Raw genomic sequence first — 21,265 nt, forward strand, 5'->3', positions numbered from 1 at the left:
CCCGCGGCTCGGCTCGCGGGAGGCGCAGGGCGCCGGGGCTGGCGCGCTCTCCCGGGCGCACACACATATCCACGCACGCACGCCCAGAGCAGCTGTCTCCGCCGTGGCCGGCGCTCCTCTCGCCCATGCGGACGGACAGAGCTCAGGAAGATGGCTGACGATTCCGTGGGGCCCCGAGGATGCAGCCCGGCGGCGGCGGGAGCGGGAGCGGCGGAGGCGGCACCGGTAGCGGCGGCAGCAGGAGCGGCGGCGGCGGCGGCAGGAGCGGCGGCGGCGGCATCCCCGAGACTCCCCGGGCTACCCTTCCCCGTGACGGCCACTGACGGTCTCCGCCGCTAGAAGAGACCCCCGCTCCTCCCTCGCCTGCCTCCCCCCTCCCAGCCCCGGACCCGCCAGCACCGCTACCTCCGCCAGCGTTGCCACCATCAGCACCACCTCCACCTCCGCCACCGCCACCGCTACCGCCACCACCACCACCGCCGGCGGCGGCAGCAGCCATTTCATCTCCACAGAAACCAGACACAAAAACATGGCAGAAATGGAGAAAGAAGGGAGACCTCCGGAAAATAAAAGGAGCCGGAAACCGGCTCACCCCGTGAAGAGGGAGATCAACGAGGAGATGAAGGTATTTTAGGACTCCGCGGCCGGGGAGACCGAGCTCTTTCTTCCGTCCCTTCCCTTCGGGCTGTGTAGGCTTGGTGGGGGGGGCGACAGGGGCGCGCTTGTCAGTTTCTATCAGGTCCCCGGGACGCCTCAGCTCCTCCTCCAGGTGCAAAACCGAGGCCAACTCACGGGCTGCATCCCCGAAATCTGCCAACCTCAGATCTGATGGGGGCGGGGGAACATATACTATTTAACCTCACAAACCCTAGATTAGTGCAGATGTTTCAGGGCGAGGGTACCGGACCCTAGTGGCGAGTGGGCATGGCGCAGTGGCTTTCGCAATGGTCGGTGTAGTCTTTCTTTCCTTTTCGGAAATGAGCCTCCGGACCCCTCCAAAGTTAAGAGCTGCCGAGACGGGGCACTGGGATACCTGGATTCCACCCTTATTCCCAGTTCGTCCCCAAGCTCGATGATACCTCTTTGCTCCAACTCGCCAGTTGCGGCCGTGTAGCTGTCAGTGCTCCAGGCTTGGGCCGGAGTGGCTCGGGTCAGCGACGGTACAGCCAGCGGGCTCGCTTCTGCCGCCCCCGGCCGCTCGTCTCCGCCGCTGCCCCGGGTCTCCAGCTCGCCTCTGCATGCCTCACTTTCCAGTTAGCAGATCGGGCAAGCCCGGCTGAAAGCCAGCTGTCTGAGGGGCGGCCTTCACAGCCGCCTGCCCATTGTTCACGAAGGCCAGCCCAGAGTCCTCTCTACGAGGCCGGGCTCCCTGCCAGGCCAGCGGTGCTCCAGAGGTGGCGAGCGCAGCCTCCTGGCGCTCCAGCTGTTCGCGCTGAAGCCCGAGAACATCGTTCAGCTTGGACCCCTCTTCACCCCACTTCTTTATCTTCCACAAAGTTGTGCGTTTTGCCTGGGCGAGGATTTTTATTTTGTGTGGATTTGACGAGTTTCATAATTTTTTTAAAAAAAATCCCTTTATGTATATAGTTTTGTTTCTATGACTTAACAAAAAAAAGTATAAGGCTTGCTTTTTGCGTTTCTTGGTGTTCCCCACTTCTGCACAGAATCCTCAATACAGTCAGGTGACTTGGTCATTTTTGGTTACGTTTGTATTTGAAAGGCAAACTGGTTAAAAATGGTATGGGACTAATTCACTGTTATTGCGTTTTGGCGTCTTCTTGGTTATAACAAGCCTATTTAGGGAGAGTGCCTCGGTGAAGCCCATGCTCAGAAAGGGCAAACACAGCTTATGCCGTTTGTGTAACTAGGTGTCTGACCGTCGCTTTATCCCTCTCTCGGAAGTCTCACCAGTATTCTGCATTTTGGAAGTAGGGCTGTTATTTCGGGGGGTGAAGAATTTTTGTCTGGAAGAAGAAGGTATCCGTCTGGAAAAGTAAAGCTTTGCTTTGAAAATTAGTACCATCCCCTGTAACAGAAGACACCATTGATTCCAGTGATAGGCAGTGAAAGGAAGGAAGGAAGGGAGGGAGGAGAGAGAGAGAGAGCAAAGAAGAGAGAGAGAGAGAGAGAGAGAGAGAGAGAGAGAGAGAGAGAGAGAAAAGAAGGAAGGAAGGAGGAAGGAATAAAGAAAAGTTGTTTTCTCCTCTCCATGAGGCAGAGTGTGCCCTGCAGTTCTGGCCCTTCCCGCTTGTCCTGTGTTTCTACATTACTTTCCGTGTCGTTTTAAATGAACAGTGGGGGCCCCAACAAGAGAAGGCCACTAGGAAATCACAGATAGCTCTGGCCCTTTCAAATGCTGCCTAATGCCCTCTATATGGATGGCAGCTTTTAAGTTTCATAGGTTCTAGAATTACAAATTAGCTAATTTTAATCAAAACATGTGAAACGTTATCCCAGCTGGATATAAAGGCTGACTGTGCTCAGTGCTTGGGGCTGGTGCTGTTGGCTTTGGCTGCAGGCGCACTCAGTGGTTTGGGAGATAGTTGTCCTTCTACAGTATAACAGATGTTTGTCTGAACTAGTGAGGAAGAAACAAAAACAACATTGTGCGAAGGGGGAAAATTACACAGTTTTCAGCCCAGGCTGCAAGACTGAGTGTGGGATTAGCCTGGATGCACAGAATTTCCTCTTTTAAAAATGTTATATTTTTTTCCTCCAGACTGCTTCTACTATTTGGAGTCTTAATCCTTGTTTCAATCTGTAGCATTAAATGAGAAATTTTATTTCCTTTTTATTTCTTTTCTCTTCTTCTTCTTTTTTTTTAAAGCAACACATGATTCAATTGTGGCATTTCCCCCTCTAGTTTGGAACAATATGAAAGACCCTGGCAACATTCAGTCGTGTCCATGTATACCATTCCAGGGTGTCTAGTGGTTTTTTAAGCATTCTTCTAATATAACATCACCCCCCAAATATCCTTACTTAAAAAGTAGATTCTCAAAGTCACAGAGTTATTTTGAACTCAATCATATTTTTTCTGATTTTAATATTAATCACCACACCAACAAAGCCCCTCCCTATTCCTCATGGTATTATTATCCCTTCAGCTTCCTGAGCTGAAGTGTAGGGTAACATAACAAGTTGGTTGCCCTGTATAAAAATGTGTGCAACAAAATGTCATGGAGAACACAATGTAGCCTTGTACAGCTTCATATCAGTGCCGCTGGGGCAGCCTGGCTGTATTTGCCTTCATCTGAAGAGCTTTCATCTGGACCAGTGTAAACTAAGCCCTGGTAAGTAATCACTGCCCAGCAGAGAGAAAGGAATGTATACAGCTAGCGGGGCCTAAGCTGTAAAAACGGAAACCTGAGCTCCCACCTCGGATCGCATATCAAGGCTTGAAGGTAGGGGAAATGAAAGGGGAAAGGGGAGAGGAATGGAAAAGTCAGCCTGGGAAGTGGAGGATCAGGAGGAGGCCCCCCTTGGGGAGATTTGGCCAGGGGATTAGGGAATTTTATCGTGGTGTACAGTGACCTACTCAGGTTTCAACACTGCCTGGATTGAGTTGCTTCTCTGTGAGCTGAAAGAAAAGGGACTGGTGTGTATGAGATTTTTTTTTTTCTCCTCTGGGTAATAGAAAGGACACTGGTACAAGTGTCTATTTTAAGTGCGGCAAATGGGGAGTGATGAGAATGGCCAGCAGAACTGCCTCACCCAGAGACTTTCTTCAAGATTTCCTAAGCATGGCAGGCACACGGTAGTTAAAACTGGCTGGGGTTTAGCTGACACCAGCAACGGCAGTGGAGGTGGTCTTCATGTGGCGGGGAGCTAATGCTGGTTGCTGTCTCTCTAGATCAGATATCGAGTTGCATTTTCCTTATCACTGGTTTAATGGATATGGCAGTTGTAACAAATTTAAATTTGATACAATATAATTTTGTGTGTGAAAAGTACACGACTTGGCATAGCTAGGCTGTGATGTACTTCAGGGGAAATATCTTCCCAGCAGGAATGCGTATATTATTGTGAGCGTTATGATGTTTATCTTTTCTTCTTTTCATCCTAATTTTTCCTGGCTTAAAGAAAAATTGAATGCTGTGCTTACAATTAGTATGCCTTATTAACTAGTGACCAGAAAAGAGGATGTTAAAAAAGACAGCAATCAAAAAGGGTTTATTATTATTATTATTTTGGCCTTCTAAAATGACTATGGGGACTATATCTAAGTCAATGAGACCCTGATATGTTGTCAATCCACGTCACAACACATGGAAGTCAGGATGGAGGGATTCCAGCCTATGGAAGAATTAATTAGCTTAGGAGTGTTGTATCTTCTAGAACACGGTCGATTGAATATAAAAGCTATCTATTAATGAATATATGCCTAAACTTCCTGTGACCAAGACATGTATTTGTGCACATAAATCTCAGTGAACTGTGATCAGTAGGTCTCAAACAATAGCACTAAACATTCTAAACTGTAAGTAGAGATAATTAGTCAAATTTTTTTCTTTTTAAAACTCTTTGACAAAACTAATGTGATCAGATTAGGAGCTCTGGCCTGGAAACCTCTTAAACAACCCATTATCCCCTCACTTGCAATGTTTGGTTTCTTTATCAAGTGCTCAACTACGGGGTCATTTGTGTGAAATGTCACAAGGTCTCACCCTTGCTGAAGGTTTTTGCCCACAAATAGAGTCAAAAGCTAATTTGTGCCTAAAATTATACCTTGATCCTGCTTCCCACAGCCCGAGGTGTGCACATCTGTTAGTGTTAGCAGAAAACTTTCCTCAGGGATTGCCTAGTTTGTTCTCCGATGGTCTCTGTGCGGCTTTAGAAATGGCCTCTGTTGACCGCAGGGACAGTACAACAAGGCGCAGGACTGATGAGCGGAATAACTTGATGTTCCAGAAGAAAATGAGAGAAATGAGAGTATGGGTAGGAAAAGCCTGTGTGCCGAAGGCTGACATGGACTTAGGGCCGAGGCAAGCACATCTTAAGTCTTAGCTCGGAAACACTGTCGTAGTGTCAGTGAGAGAACGTCCCAGGAACCTAGTGCAGGGCTTGGGACCAGATCCCACGCAAGCCCTTCAGGCATCTATCAGGCTGAGCAGGAGCCTCAGGTGTGCTTTGTGGCTGATAAGTCAGGCTTGGCCCCAGCCTCTGGGGCGCAGCAGAGTAGGGGTGTTGCTGAGCCTTTGATTTTGCTCTCAGTTGCCCATCTCAGGGATCCAGGCTACAGCCATCTCCTGATGGGTGCAACAAGGGCTCAGAGAGCTACGTGCTCTGCTCTGGGAGGAAGGGGGCTTCTAGAAGAGTCTCCATGGGTGACCTGTCGAGCACGGTGGAGAGTGGAATGCCCTTCTCCAAGCCTTACACAACTTGTAGGGTCCAAATACTAGGAAATGGAAAGGAACCACTCCACTTCCTCCCAAATCTGAAATAAACATTTGAAATAGAAGAAAATGAGTCTGACAGACTCGTTCCCTTCTCTGTTTCCTGCCTCTGCACTTGCCAAGCCCCGCTCCAAGGAGCCAAACCCTGCTTTTCTTGTGTGAAAGACAGACTTATAGGAACCAAGAGGTAACAGAATTTTAAGGAAAGTCAAAAACAGAGCTTCCACGAAGAGTAAATATTAGTGAGCAGGAGCGACTCTCTAAACGGAGATCCCAGAGAAAGGCCAGACTCTTTAGATCTTGATGCCTGAGGAAATGTCCATTTGACTTATTGAGGCTTTACACTTCTTTTTGGAAAAGAAAATGTTAGAACAGAAAAACGAGAAGGTGAATCGTAAATAGCACTCCTGCAGGCTAAAACTTCCTCTTTGGGGCCGAGATGCCTGCCACACTTGCTCTTTCTGATGAAATCGTTGACTATTTCCCTGAAAGAGAAGGTATATTACAGTGTAAAAGGAGGGGAGAAATAGATCCCTTTTTAAAAATAGTGCCAGTTGAAACACGTAGGCCTGGAGGCTCACGTGAACAAGGTCTGCTGGATGTTTATTTTAGGGGCTGTAGACAGACAGACGGTCATTAGTCTCTCTCATCTAAGCGAAAGCAGGGGGAACGAGGTATTGAGTGAAGGCCAGTGACTCCGTCCGGCACAGGCAGGGAGATGATGCAACAAGTTTTGGTGAATTTTTTTTTAAGGCTACTTTTGCAGCTGTGATAAGACACAGCTGCATGCAGCTGTACACCTGCCATGCCTGCCGCTGTGCCAGGGAGGGCCAGTATCCACAGTTTCACAGCATTCCTTTGACCCTCTTAGGGCAGTTGATGTCTTGGCAGCAAAGTAAAATGGGGCACGTGATTGTTTGCCGTCCATCTCATGGAAAAACACAGATTTCATGTGTGGCAGCACATGGTTTGGGTTTCCTATGACAATTGGATAGCCATCGGGTTTGGAATATATCAGCAGAAGAGTAAGACCGTCCTCAGCTGTTCTCGGCGGCTCTCTGCGTTATGATGCATCCCTTGCATTAGATCAGCACGGAGATAGGTGGTGACAATGCTGCAAAGTGGCCCAAAATAGAGCACAGGGGTCATCTCTAAAGGACCTGAAGCCAGGAAGCTGCAGCCAGACCCAACAAGGAGAGCTCAGGGTAGGAAATCCATACCTCGAGTGCTAATCAGACCACGCTTTACTAGTTTGTGCCTGGTGATGGCTTCCTAATCCCTCATCAGTGGGAGTCTTTCTTATGTCATCTGACCCAGTGGGACTATAAATATGAAAGCACTTTGTAATCGGCGAGGGGCTCTTTACACATCTCGTCTGCTCTTATCTAAATTCCATTCCCTGACCTTTTTCTTACTATAACCATAAAATAAAACTAGTCCACTGGGTCTGTGTTACGAGAGACAACTTAGACTCAGCTCTGGGCCCATGCTGAAACTGCTCTAAGCAAGTTCATTCATACTTCACTCTGGAATAGAGCAAGGCCCCTGCTTCTCTCTCTTCCCTTATCTCTGTCATAGTACGCCCGCGAGGCTTCGAGCTTGGACCCCAGAAGTCAGGTGGAACACTTGTGGACATAGCAAGACAGAGAAATTTCTTTCCAAAGCTGCTTATCATTCTGTTATCCGAAACCAACCTTAGTGGAGAGTCCCAGCACTTCCCTTCCCCAGACCTCTCTTCGCCAACTTGTGAATCGTTCAGGATTTGGAGCTTCCTTTTCCTTTGAAAGTATCTCCCAAGTGCTCTGCCTTCTTGGGAATACATGTCAGAATGTTATGAAGTGAAGTAATGTGACTGACAGATTCTCTTTTTACTATCATTTAAACTGTGGAGATGACTGATACAGTTGCCTATGAGTGAGACTAAATGTTAATTAATTTTTAATTAAAGTTAGCTTTTTATTTTTATAAAAGCAGCACAGAGTCACGACAGAAGTAGTAGAATGAGTACTAGAAATGGCCAGAGAATGGGGCTGGAGAGATGGTTAGCTGTTAGGAGAACACATTGTTCTCACAGAGAACTAAGTTTGCTTTGAAGCATTCATGTTGGGTGGGTTCACAACTGCTTGGAACAACAGCTTCAGAAGATCTGATGCCCTCTTCTGGCCTTCACAGGCACCTGCATGCACATGTGCATACACACACAGGCACACACCCCATAAATATAAAAGTAATATAACAAATATTAGACAAGAAATAGATAGTAAAACAAAGCTTTAGTTTTCCCACTAGAATAATTACTATGAGCATCATATATTTTATGCTCTTTTCTATGTGTGTTTTTTAAAATCAGTTCTCTTTTAAAAATTAGTATATTGTTAATAGCTTTTCAAGTCACTAAAATTTATCTACTGTGTATATTTTAATGGCAAAATGTATCCTATTGTATGATTAAACTGAAATTTATTTAGCCATGTTTGGCATGTAGGTTTTTTCTTTCTAAGAAAACGACCCTGAGATAAGTATTCCTGAACATAAATCTTTTTGTACCTATTTTCTTAGGCTAGTTGCTAAAATCGATACAAATAAAATTACCAAGTCAAGTGGTATTTAAATATTTAAGGCTTTTAACTTATGAAGTCAAATTACCCTTTCTAAAAGTTGTAAGAATTAGAGTTCTGTTTAGAAGTATGAGGGTGCTCACTAGCGTTGTCATTATCTTTGAAGAAAATGGAGACAGGGTTTCACGTAGCCTAGGCTACCTCAACCTCATTATGTAGCGGAGGTTGGCCCTGAGTTTCTGATCCTCTACAGTGCTGGGATTATAGGCATGTGTCACAAAATCCAGTTTATGCAGTGCTGGGGACCCAGCTCAGGGCTTCGTGGATGGGAGGGGAGCATCTACCAACTGAGCTGCAATTCTAGCCCTGAACTTTGACATTTGTATAAGACTTCTAGCTGAATGAGAGTGTCAAAGAAATGTCATTGGAATTAAGATTCAACAAGAATTGCACGCACGCACGCACGCACGCACACACACAGAGTTTGCTAGTATCAAAAGAGCTTGGGAGGTGTAAAGAGCAGCTGGAGAAATGTCCTAGTGTGTAAAACTGCAAGTCTTAGAACCTGAATTCAGATCCCTAGAACCCAAATAAAACTGCAGGTGCAGCATGCATGCTTGTAACCTTAGCTCTGAAGAGCCTCGGGGGCAGATATAGGACTCACGGGGTTTTATAGGTGCCAAATCTAATTGAATTGGTGATCTCCAGGTTTAGTGAGAGAACGTATCTCAAAATAAACCCTGTGGAGAAGCAATTGAGGGCACTCCAGCTTCCTCCTGTTCTCCAAACACACGTGCGCATGCGCTTACATACAGGTGCATGCGTGTGGACGAGCACACACACACACACACACACACACACACACACACACACACAAATAAAAGAAAGACAAAAAAGGAATGAAGAAACAGGGAAATTTCTTCCTACATATCTATGGCCTAGCTCTTATTTAACTCTATGAGAGCTGCCTTCCGACTAAGTGATAGGACTGCGATCTTTTCCTCGGAGCCCCAGAGATAAGGAAGGGAAATCAGAGAGCGTAAGAAAGAGATGGGGTGGTTATGGGATAGACAAAGCACTCGGCCACATGTGATGTCAAAAGTTGCACAAGGAGAAGTTTCAGTTTTTGCTGTGAATTTTGAACATCCCATCTCCAACAATACCGCTGATTACGGAGAGTAAAGGCCAACAGTCCACTCCAATGCAAGCAAAATTTCAACAGAGGCAGATGCATTGATAACACTGACATTCCATGGTACGATTTCTTTGTCAGGTCTTGACTGACCCAGGAGGTAAACTGGCCTCTTTGCCGCTGCATCTACAGTAGAATTAAGCTTGGCATAAGAATCAGAAGATTAGGGCTAGACAGTGGTGGTGCCGCCTGTGATCCCAGCACTTGGGAGGTAGAGACAGGCAGATCTCAGTGAGTATGAGGCCAGTCTGGTCTACAAAGTGAGTTCTAGGACAACCAGGACTGTTACACAGATAAACCCTGTCTCGAAAAACCAAAATAAATAAATAAATAAATAAATAAATAAATAAATAAATGGATCAGAAGATTAGTCTCAACAATGTGGATGCCAAAACAAGACTTGCATAATGACATCACCAGGAACAAGGCCCCACCCCTAAGTCAAGAGCTACCTGCAGTCAATGGCTGCTGAGATGGGGAGAAGTGGTCTTCTCCAGAGATAAGTCCTCTGATTTTATCCAATCCAGTGACATATGCACAAGAGCAAAATGGACCCAGTGATGTGTGCATGCATGTGTGGGTGTTGATGCATGTTTATATATGTAACAATAATACAGAAGGGGTAATACATTTGAGGAGGCGTTTTGGGGGGCACTGGAAGAGTTGGAGGGGGGAAGAGAGAGGGGTGGAAGCGGTGTAAATATAGTACTCACATCTGAAGTTAAGAAAAATTAAGTTAGAGAAGAAAGAATGGGAAGACCTCTATCTCGGTTTGATGCTCCATGGTCTTCTGTGCTCTGATTTTCTGTCGTCAAATAAGGATTTCACCTCAGTTCACCAGGCATTTATTGTGGAAACTAAGCACCCAGCACGCAGGCACGTCGAAAGGAACCACAGATGTAAATGACGTGGAAACACTGCAAAGTGCTCTAAGACTTAGAAATTAGCATTTTAATTTTAGTGACCTATTTTCCAAACTCAAATTGGACCACATAGTATGAGAGAGGATTTTTGTGTCTCTTCCAAAGACAAGAAAACAGTCTGCAGAATATAATTCAGTTGCCAAAATATTGCAGTTTTGGCACATTTTGGTGGTTCCTGAGAGCAACGATAAAGCATTTGAAATAACGACTGCTCAGTAGAGTTTATGCTTGTGTGGTCACCATCGTTCTGGCATTTACTTGCAAAAATTGCTTTGTTTTTCCACATAAGTAGAATTTCCATGATTTCATATAATTCTAAAGCTAGGAGGGACTTCTAAAGCAAATTTATTCTATGTGTAAGAGTGTTTTGCATACATGTATGTCTGTGCGCCACATGTGTGTCTGGTACCTTTGGAGGCCAGAAGAGGGCATCCAAGTCCAGGCATTGGTACAACCGATGGTTTCTGGTTGCTATGTAGATGCTGGGATTTGAGCTTGGGTCCTTTGAAGGAGCAGTGGGAACTCTTACTGTGGAGACATTTCCTGCCTTAGTCAGGAGAAATGTTGCTTGAAGGGTTGAGGAAGTACCTTACATGGCCCCAGTACAGCAGCACCCCTCCCCTCTTATCAAGAAGTGTTCTTGCCTTTGCTACTGTCTTGCCCATCTCCCTTTAAACAAACAAGCAAGAAACAACTTAAGAAAGGACTACTTTTTCAATTAAAAAATTGCTTTTTAAAGAACAATACTGTAAGAATGCGGGAACGTGAAGCAAGGTGGGACTTTAATCTTAGCACTCAGTGGCAGATCTCTGTGAGTTTGAGGTTAACCTGGTCTACACAGTAAGGCCCATGCCAGTCAGAGCTTCACAGAGAAACCCTGTTTTTTTTTGTTTGTTTGTTTATTTACAGCTGAAGCAAGAGTTATTGGGATTCTCTGCAAGAAAGGGTTGAAAATATGTCTAGGCCGTAAATGTTTCATAGTTTACATCACCTGGAGTGTTAGGTGACAATGGCAAAAATCGCTTTCCTTTACTTTGGTTTGCAACGTAATGAGTCCATGTACTGTCTAGCATATTACACTCTATCTAGAAACTTAGACTATTAAATGTTTTATGCCTTGAGGATATTTGGCTTCTTAACTCAATAGTGGGTATGGGAGAGTTTATAGCCTATCTCTTTTTAGTTTTAATTTTATTATTTAGTTTTATGTGAATGGGTGTTTAGCCTGCATGTATGTCTTGGTCCCATGTGTGTGCAGGACCCGTAGGGGTCAGAAGAAAGCATTCGGATCCCCCTAGAACTAGAGATACTGACAGTTGTGAGCGGCTTTGTGGGTGCTAGGTATTGAACCTGAGTCCTCTGGAAGAGCAGCCAGTGCTCTTAACTGCTGAGCCATTTTTCTAGCCTCTCTATTTCGTATGTATGTATGTATGTATGTATGTATGTATGTATGTATGTATGTATATATATATGTGTGTGTTCATGTGTGTATATTCAATTTCTCTCTTTCACTATGTTCCTTCCTTCTCAAACGGTCTGAGATTTATCACTTGAGCTCCTATACGCCTGTTGTTTCCTGCCCCTGCACTCATATATCAGAACAATTTGGCATTTATTTTCATTTTCAGTGACAAGAAAAGGAACCTTTTGTAGTTACTTTCCTGACATTTATAGTAACTCGAAAATCATAGAATAGATCAAATTCATATTGAATGTTTCATGATGGCTCTGAGTTTTCAACAGAAAACATAAATAAAACTGAGTTTTTGTTTTTGTTAAAATGTCCAAATAATATGACTTCGGTGTCAATAATCCAGTTGAGGTTTCAGTTTTTATCTGATGTCTGAAAATTCTGCATGGATCCCTCAGATTGGCTCTGGAAGGATGAATGAATGGATTTGCAGCTGGACTAAAACAAACAAATCTATCTCCTCAGCTGGGAGGTTGATGCATGAATTATGCATCTGTAGCCTTTGTGTGACTTCAGAACGTAGAAACAGTGGAGAAAGTAGTGTCTTGCAAGTAGGGTACCACGAGCCTTCAGACTGAACTAGGAAAGGGTGCACCAAACCAGATGTAGTAGCTGGGCGTGACTACACAGAACATCTGTCTTCCTGGCACAGTTCTCCTAGAGATTGGGGCAAGCAGCAAACAGCCCCACAGGATTGCTTGAGCCTGGCTTTTAATACTGTTGGGGACAGATTTTGATGCAAGGCAAGAATCAGCCTCGGAGATTTCTGCTGCCAGACGTCTGGTGGAGGACCTGGGTGTGTGTGTGTGCTAAGATACTGTCATTTTGGGGTTCGTGAAAGAAACGGGTCTTAGGGAAGAGCACCATCTCATTAAAGGAATCTCCTTTGATTAAATGGAACAGCACTTAGCCCAGTTTTCCTCAGTGGTATCCCTGAAGCTGCTACGCTTAGTATTCATAGCGAGCATATCACCTTTGTGCGTTCACGGGAAGAATGTCTATCTCATGTGGGCATGGCCATCCATCAGAGAGAGGAAATGCCCCACTAAAGTTTGATATGGCTGGCTGTTAGCCACGAGGATGGCGGCACTAAATCAATCTGGCTATTTTTTTTTAATTGCTGGTGTACTAAAGCATCATAGTTGGATCTTAGAACTTAAGTGGGTACTAAGGGGGAAAAGTGTAGCATCCCGTGGGTGGTTTGAAATGCCAGGTTTATTTCTGTGGGCTCAACATGTAATATCTTTTATGAAACCCTTCTGAGATCTGAAGTCAGAGCATTTAGGGAAACCTGAAACACATGTTGAGGGTTCCCGCACACAGGCTCAGCCTTGGTGCTTCACTTTGGTATATAAATTATATTCCCCGGTGGAATTCAGAAACGACAGTATCTAAGAAGAGTAATACAAGGTTCTCTGAGCTACAGAGAAGTCAGGATATGTAGTTATCCTAGTTCAGAGTAGAAGGCTTGTGGCTGCTCGAGAGCTGCTTAGGTATAAAGAGCAGTAGCGCAGAGCCGCACATTTTGTCTCTGGATCTAGCAACTGATAAACAGATAGACACAGGCACTTGGCATAAGTATTGAATCTGTAAACCATGCCCACTGTTTACAAACTTGGATATCTCCGATAACAGCAGTGACATCGTACGGTCACATGTTAGCTTACAGTTGACAAAGTAATTTTATCCAAAATCTAGCTGACTTCAAGTTAGTTGGCATTTTCACGTCACTTATCAGAAGACATAAGTGACCTTTGGTTTCACAGAGAATGAATCTGTCTCTAGCACAATTGTAAAACAAAGTATCCATCAAGTTAACAAATACCTTGGCAAAAGGAAAATTGTAAGGAGGGACCCTTGAAATCTAGTCGGTTCTTTTGGTACGGTACTGACTGGCAGTTGAGAAATTATGTTTCTATTGAGACTGTTTTATTTGCAGTAAGAGGCACATTAAAGTAACAACACCGAGTCAGAAAGCAATTCTAATTTAAATTAATTAGAACTACGAAAAGCTCATTTTATTTTCAAAATCTTTTCTTATTTCCTTTGCATGCTTCCTTTCAATATTTTTGTATTCCTGCAGAACATAAACTGCAGAAGAACACGCTAAAGAACGACTTCCTATTCGTAGACGAAAAGGACAAGCACCTTTTTCTTGTCTTTAAACTGCCACTGTCTGAAGGCCTGTCATAACCGGATGAGTCATTCTGCGATTTAAATGCATTACAGCCTTGAACATGATTGAAAAGTGAACAGTCCTCTAGGGGAAGTGGGGCTGACATGAAATGGGATACGGCTAACAGAATTTAACTTGTATGTTCTTTCCAAATAATTATTGATTACGGAACTGAGTAGCAGCTTCTGCTTCTCTTTCAGAACTTTGCAGAGAACACCATGAATGAACTTCTGGGCTGGTACGGCTATGACAAGGTTGAATTAAAAGACGGTGACGACATCGAGTTCAGGAGCTACCCTACTGATGGGGAGAGCCGGCAGCATATTTCTGTTCTCAAAGGTAAAGGCTCTTTGCTCACGCAAAGGTGAACGAACTGTCTCCCCTTGCCAGAGTGGAATTGCTGTGGGTCTCCTTTGGTTGTCATCCACACACGCAGCTTAAACCTCAGCTCCTCGCACTCTGGGCTGTGACCCATATGGGACCGAGGAACTGAATGTGGGACTTGTGCAAACTTTGGCAATGGTGAAAGGTTTCTGAAGCTATAGTGGCCCCGAATTCACGCAAATCAATGTGTAACACGTCTGAGGTGTTGCTGGCAGTGCGGCGCGTGCCTGTGATGCATCACGCGACTTCTCCGCGGCCTTGGTTCTGAACACGCAAGCCCCGTGCAGGCTGTCATGTCATATAGCGACAACAGATGCCTCCTGAAACACCTTGGTTCAGATGCAAGAGTATTGTCTGTTGTGAGTTGCAGTGTTCCTACCATAAATACAAAGTTCTCTGCTCTTGGAGAAATATCGTTGTTTAATTTTGGAAAGCAAAATCTTTTTTTTCTTTACTATCCACACATTTTTCTCATTTATTGCATGCAACAATCAAGTAGAATTATATAAATTTTCAGAGACAATAACCAACTCTCAAACCAAGTCACAGGGAAGAAGTAGCAGAGAAGTTATTCAGATCCATCTTTTGATCTCTAAATTCTTTCCTGTTGCCCCTCTCTGTGGTTCAGAATCCACTGAGTGGAAAGCAAAATCTTAATATTTCTAATGTTACTCGTCAGAGTTTAAGTGCCAAATTAGTATAATTTTGGATTTATTGTCTTGGAATATTTGGCTTTTAAAAAATATTTTTTTTTAACATACCAATCCCAGTTCTCCTCCCTCTTCTCTTCCCGCTCCTACCACCCCACTCCCCATATGCTTCTCAGAGAGGGTAAGGCCTCCCCTGGGAAGTCAGCTAAGCCTGTCTCATCACCACGCTGAGGCAGGACCAAGGTCTCCCCTCCGGGTGCCTCGGTTGAGCAAGGTATCGCTCCATAGAGAATGGGCTCCACAAAGCCAGATCATGGCTGAGAGTTAGATTCTGGTCCCTCTGCCAGTGGCTCCGTATACTGCCCACACCACACCATTGTCACCTGCAGAATGGGGGCCGAGTTTGGTTCCCATGTAGATTCCCCAGTTGTTAGCTAGTCCGAATCGGTGAGTTCCCACTAGGTCTAGTCAGCTAATTCTGTGGGTTTCCCCACCATGGTCCTGACCCCTTTGTTCCTATTATCACCCCTCCCTCTCTTTGATTGTGCTCCGGGAGCTCAGCCTGGTGGTGAGTTGCAGATCTCTGCATCTGCTTCCGTCTGTTTCTGGATGAGGGTTCTAGCTTTTTAAAAATGGCATCTGCGTAGCTGACTTGAATTGCATTTTTTTAAAAAAAAAATCATTAAATGAATTTTGGATTGGGATTAGGACAGAATTTCCAATAATTTCCAAAATGACTGTAAACATGCCCCTGCCATTCTGCCCTATGCATTCTGTGCAGTGGGGTTCCTGGCATTGATTACAAGTCAAAATACAGACCAACACTGAGAAATGTTGATGATGTTCTGTATCACATTGTAACAGACATTTCAGCCAAGATTTACTTCCCTATGTGAAATGACACCAGTATATCCCTCTCATTAATATACACATTTGCTTTCATCTTTCATAAATGGCAAAATTGCATGTACAATGATACAGGGATTGTTTTTAGATAATTTCTTCATGATGTGTTATCAGCAAATGTCTGATTTGTGTACATATTTTACATACCTATACCTTTCGTGTTGTGTAGAAATTCCTTGGGTGAACGGGAGCTGGGGGCGGGAAGGTTCCAGAAGAGTCGCTTTAGATGTATTCCCAGTTGTGCTTTCCTGTAAGCAGAGTTCCACAGAACACCAGAGCTCAACAGAAAACAAAAATAGACACAGCACTGGGAAAACAGGCCAGGAGCGAGGACCTTAGGGCTGCAGTCCTGCAGAGAAGCAGTGCTTGCTGACTGGGAGCTCCATTGTCCCTTTGATGCATCATCAGTGCTGGGGGCTGGGGCTTTCTGGGAAGCGCAATGCAGGGTTTTATATGTTCAGATGGGGGGGGGTCGCTGCTGTCTTGTGAGCCCCCATTCCTTGCATTTGGATGGGAGTTCTAAAAGGAAGCCTTATTTTCATTCTGTGTGTCGGCTTCCCTGTCTTGCTGCCCCACGCTCTTGCAGAGGGTCAAGAGCAGAACAAGCTGTAGATGGTTAGATCAAAGTCCAGCTAGCGTGTGGCAATTGCGGAGGAATGGCAGAGCAGAATTTACATGGATTCTGAGTGGACAGCAGTGCCGAGCCTAAGTGGGAAGCCTGTGTGACTCCAGAATTAGGAAACCTAAATTTGGAAAGCGAGTCTGTGTATAAGATAAAAGAGGAAGGACGTGTGAGGAAATTTTGGTAAAATGTGGGTACAACTAACTGTTCTTTGTCGCTGGCTGTTGGCTCAGTGTGTATGTTGCATCAAAATCGATCGGCAAAATACCTGTTCAAATACCTCATTCCACGTCTTTAAGAAAGCGCTCTTCTTCTTATATGCCAATGGACTGTAAATGAGCCGTCCTGCAGGCGTGTGGAATTGAATCTTCATGACAAATTTTATGTTAAGCTTGCTATGAAATTGTGCACATCACGTTATGAAGATAGTATCATCAATTTTGCTGCAAATGAAAAAATGCAAGTCCTGCGCTTATATTCTATGAACTAATAGCCTCAGTCGTCCTTCGCCTGGGTGATCGTCTGTCTCCGGGGAACATGGGAAGACTCCCATGCTTCTCATGGTTGAAGTTCTCTCTTTCTCTCCCACCCCTCCCTCCCCCCTTCTCTGTGTGATACAAGGATATCTGTGTGCAAATTTTATTTCCATTTTTTGTTCATTTTAATGGATATTACAATACCCAGTGCAATAGTAGTTTTTGTTGTATTTTGATGTAATCGTTTGGTTCAGTTGACTATACCATGGCTTAGATTCATAATGCAGTGGGACAGAGCTACCGTTCTGGGATACATTCTAGGCTTCCCCCATGGCCAGGGAGTGATGCTTGCTATATATCCCTTTATTCGTAGAAAAGGTTAATTGCCTCTCCATTTTCTGTGGGATTTTACAGTGCTAAAATTCATCACGAAGATTCAGCTGGGATATTAACTATCATAGTGGAGCAAATTATAAAGAAAAGCCCTTTGGAAATTGCTGGTAGCAAAACTATAAAGCTTCAGGATGGATTGTGGAGTTCTGGGAAATTGCTTCAAGGTTTGCGAGGGAAATTTCGTTCTCTTACATAACCAATGTACTTAAAGAAATAAGGAAAAAAAATTAAGTCTAATGAATAAGTTCTTGGTTATATTGAATGATTTTTTTTCTCTTACAGAAAATTCCTTGCCAAAACCAAAATTACCGGAGGACAGTGTTATTTCATCATACAATATAAGCGCGGGCTATTCAGGCCTTGCCACTGGGAATGGACTCAGTGACTCACCTGCAGGGTCAAAGGACCATGGCAATGTGCCCATTATTGTACCTTTAATCCCACCACCTTTTATAAAGCCGCCAGCAGGTAAGCACTATTGGGATTCCCAACCCCAACAGTCCGTATGCAATCGTTTTCGCTGTCTTAGATAGTTTATTAAAAACTCAACTTAAATGAATATGGCTTGATGAATGTTATAGATAAGTGTTAGTTCACATATTGCTTAATGTATTATTGCTATTATCCCCAAAATTTCCTTATCTGTTTCCGCTTGGACTGTAGTGTTCAACTGACTCCAGAACTTTTCTCCACCAGACTCAGAAAAAGATACTTTCCTTCTCTGTAGCCACTTACTTTGGTTCTTTTTTTTTTCTTTAGAATAAGATATATACAATGACTGGCTAGCAAAATGTACACATGATCGAAGAGGGTGGTGCATAAGGAGGGCCAGGCCTTTGGGGTTTTCTGAGGAAAGGGACATTTTTGGAAGAAGACATGTGGCAGACATGTTCCTGCACGTGCCTTCCTCTAAATCCATTCAAGAAGCCAGTTGTATTATGCAGCGTCTCCACAGAATCCTCTCCCATTCCTGGAAAGCTGTCTCTGAGCTCTTACAAGGACGGAAATCTGAGTTCCACTTGCATGAAAATGTAATCGGTTGTTTTATGTTTCCAGAAAATTAGGTGACTGTGCATTAAATCTTGGTGGTGGAGGGCAGAGCTTGATGGTGTTCGCTGTAGCTTCCAGACGTAGTTCATGCAAATACCCAGGAAAACTCTGGCCTGCTGTGAAATGGTGGAATTTTGCGAGAATGCTTTACTTTTATTGCTAGTTATTTGTGTTTGTGTCAAATTGAACATTGACAAATACTGAGTTATAATAGCAGTATTTATTGTAACGTGCTAACATTAATGCTTGTGTTCATATTTGAGAGGATAGATGTTTGATTATGCTCCCATAAACAGCGAGGGCATTTTCAATACAGATTCCTCAGCTTGAGTTACAGTGTATTTATACATTGTCTTAAGCATTCCTTCGTGGCTTTGACCACATTGTCTTGTTGGCCTACTATATTTTAACAAGTCAAACTGATCTATCATACAGCGGCCATTAGTTATGTTATTAAATTAAGACTCATTTGTTATTAAACTCATTGTTAGTGCTAACTGTTGACATAATTGGCGAATCATGTAATATTTTCCTTATCGGTGATCTTATTTTCCTTTGGTTGATTGTTTTAATGATACAGAGGGACCAGAGTTTATAAGGACCAAAGACATATTTTGCGTAGGCTACTTGGCAAGAAAAGGGTAGGTAATTTTGTAGATGTAGAGCTCCCAACTGAATGAATATTCTGTGGCTTAGATGAGGGCTTCAAGGGTGTTAATTAGTGGGTGTGACAACGTAGCAGGAACACAGGCTTCAGCCTGAGAAAACCTGGGTTTCAATCCAGGCTTTGTCCCTCAGCAGCACTGTGAAAGAGGACAGGTTCTGCCCGCGGATCCTTTCAGTCCCTCATTTATAGCCTGGGCTCACAGTCCTACCTCCTGGAGTTGAGGAGATGAGGGTGTTCCTAGGATAGCCACCACAGGAGAGCTAGGTAGCAAACAGGGTGCCTCTTTTTTTTCTTTTTGAGCCCTAATCGGGACTAGAGTCTTCATACACATCATTGGGGCATAGGAAGGTGTGTATCCAGACACAAATCCGTCTCCAAGATTTATTTGAACAAAGAAAACGGTTTGAGAAATTAGCATAGCTGAGGCGAGCAAGAGTGAGGCCAGAGAACCTGCCCTGAAGTTTCCTGTGGAGCCAGCCACGTGGAATCCAAGCACACAGCTTCTATTTAACTCTAATTCCACATCAGATCAGGAAATAAATATGCAAAAGGAGAGAGGCCAAAAACCGAGCCTTGGAAGTCGTAGCCGGAGGAACTCTGAGGAGTTAGAAGCCAGGGTAACCAAACCCCAGTGGTTTTCTGCTGTCTGCTGTGGAACTCCAAGGCACTCATCTGTGGAAAACAAAGTGTAGGGACGGATGTCTTTCCTTTTCTGTGTCCGTTCTACCCTGCCCTGTCTGCCTTGACGAGACCCCAATGGTCTCCACCTTCTAGCTCTCACCAAGCAGAAACTCGCCCAAAGAGACGACTGTTGATTTCCTAAACTAGGGCCAGGCTAGTAGACCTTGCTTGTGGAGAGCCTGGCAGGACTGTAGACTTTGTGGGTCACACTGTCTCTCACAGTTACCCAGGACATCGCTGCCTTAGGAGGAACGCAACCTTAGATGATGCATGCATCAAGGAGTGTGGCTGTGTTCCAACAACACCCTATTTACCAAAAAAATGAAACTTAAACCATGTGGTGGGCAGGACTTTGGCTGAATGTCACGCTAGGCAGGACAGGATTAGCGAGTTCTCGCGGTAGCTGCGAGCTGAGCAGGCCTTCAGAGTCAGGCTGTGCATGTGGCAGGTATTCTGGAATATTGTAAGCTGTGACGGGGCAGGGAGGCAACGCTTTTCCTGTGTTCGCAAAGTGGTCTACTCTAATGTTCGCTGAGTGAATTTTTTTAAATCAAATTTGTGTGTGTGATGATGTGTGTGGAGCGTGTGCGATGGCGGAGGGTCAAAGGACATCTTTGTGAAGCTGGCTCTCTCTTTCCACCTGTGTGGATTCTGGGGCTCGAACGTAGGTCTCCATCCACCGGCGGCAAACACTTCACCTGCTGAGCCATCTCCTTGGTCCTCATCCTCATTCTTTTATTTAATGCAGCTTTTAGAGCAATTCTGAGAAATAGCCTGTTGGGCGTCATTAAAGGCACAAAGTTCAAGCAGGTTAAATGGCTCCCTTGGATCATGTGTCTTCTAAGTCCTTAGGGTCTCCTGACTCCCAACCCAGCATTCTTTTTCATAGAAAGTAGCCATTTCATTTCACACTGTTTCAGAATAGCAATGCTTATATCAACATGCCATTACTTCTAGGTTCCCCAGTGGCAGGAGATACAGCTTCCTCCTGCAAGCCCATTCTAGAAGTCCCTATGTTCAGGAGAGACTTGACTCCTTTACTGTCCTTGAGGATCTGGGGGCCTATGAGTCCCATGGTCATTGAGAGGAAAATCCTAACTTTCAAGGGCTGCCCTCTGAGGCACTTGCCCCTCTTCCAGATTTGAGAGACTCTGTCTGGGCAAGTGCTGGTTCTCAGCCGGCTCATGAGCTCGGGCAGGCTCACCACTGGATCCCACTCACGTCTTGGCAGCCAGGGAACCCAGTGGAATGCTTGTGACTGGGAACACAGAAATACCACATTCACTTGGATTTCCACTCCCTTTGCACAGCTGCATACAAGAAGTGTGGGTGAGCTCACTTCTGGGCCCGGGGAACTGCTCTTCTGGTCCTGCCCCACCCCCTCCTTTTTTCTGGAGGAGGGAATCTCCCTGTGTTTCCATCATTACCTCGGTATCGACCCTGCTTTGGCCTCACAGGCTTGTGCCCATTTTCCAAAGCTCAGCCGCCCTTCCCCCTCAGAGACAGCTTCTGGCCCTGGGTGTAGCATTTGTGACATCACAGGCGTTACTATGGTAATAGACTTGTTATAAACACAGGATAATAGCCCTGCTTTTGCTTTTCTTTATTCCCCCATGCAGTGAAGGGAATCACCGTGATCCTTAAATAATAATCACGGATGTTGCTGCAGCGTCTAGGACGGTAACGGAGTGAGGCTGCGGGGCTGCCGTATAGACCCTGT

General features: G+C 44.8%; 1 protein-coding gene across 2 annotated transcripts in view; it reads left to right on the forward strand.

Annotated features, from left to right (window-relative positions):
• The first annotated feature begins 487 nt into the window (after positions 1-487).
• The window catches only part of Sobp (sine oculis binding protein homolog), a 162,961-nt gene continuing 142,183 nt past the window's right edge, over positions 488-21,265 (forward strand). For both annotated transcript variants that reach the window (XM_050120562.1, XM_050120563.1), the window contains exons 1-3: positions 488-625; positions 13,917-14,055; positions 17,430-17,615. In XM_050120562.1, the coding sequence (XP_049976519.1) occupies positions 530-625; positions 13,917-14,055; positions 17,430-17,615 (421 nt within the window). In that variant the 5' untranslated portion in view covers positions 488-529. The remainder of the gene's footprint in view (positions 626-13,916; positions 14,056-17,429; positions 17,616-21,265) is intronic.

Source organism: Alexandromys fortis, unplaced genomic scaffold (genome assembly GCF_014885135.2).
Source record: "Alexandromys fortis isolate MF-2015 unplaced genomic scaffold, M_Fortis_MF-2015_v1.1 scaffold_175, whole genome shotgun sequence".
Classification (NCBI taxonomy): Eukaryota; Metazoa; Chordata; class Mammalia; order Rodentia; family Cricetidae; genus Alexandromys; species Alexandromys fortis.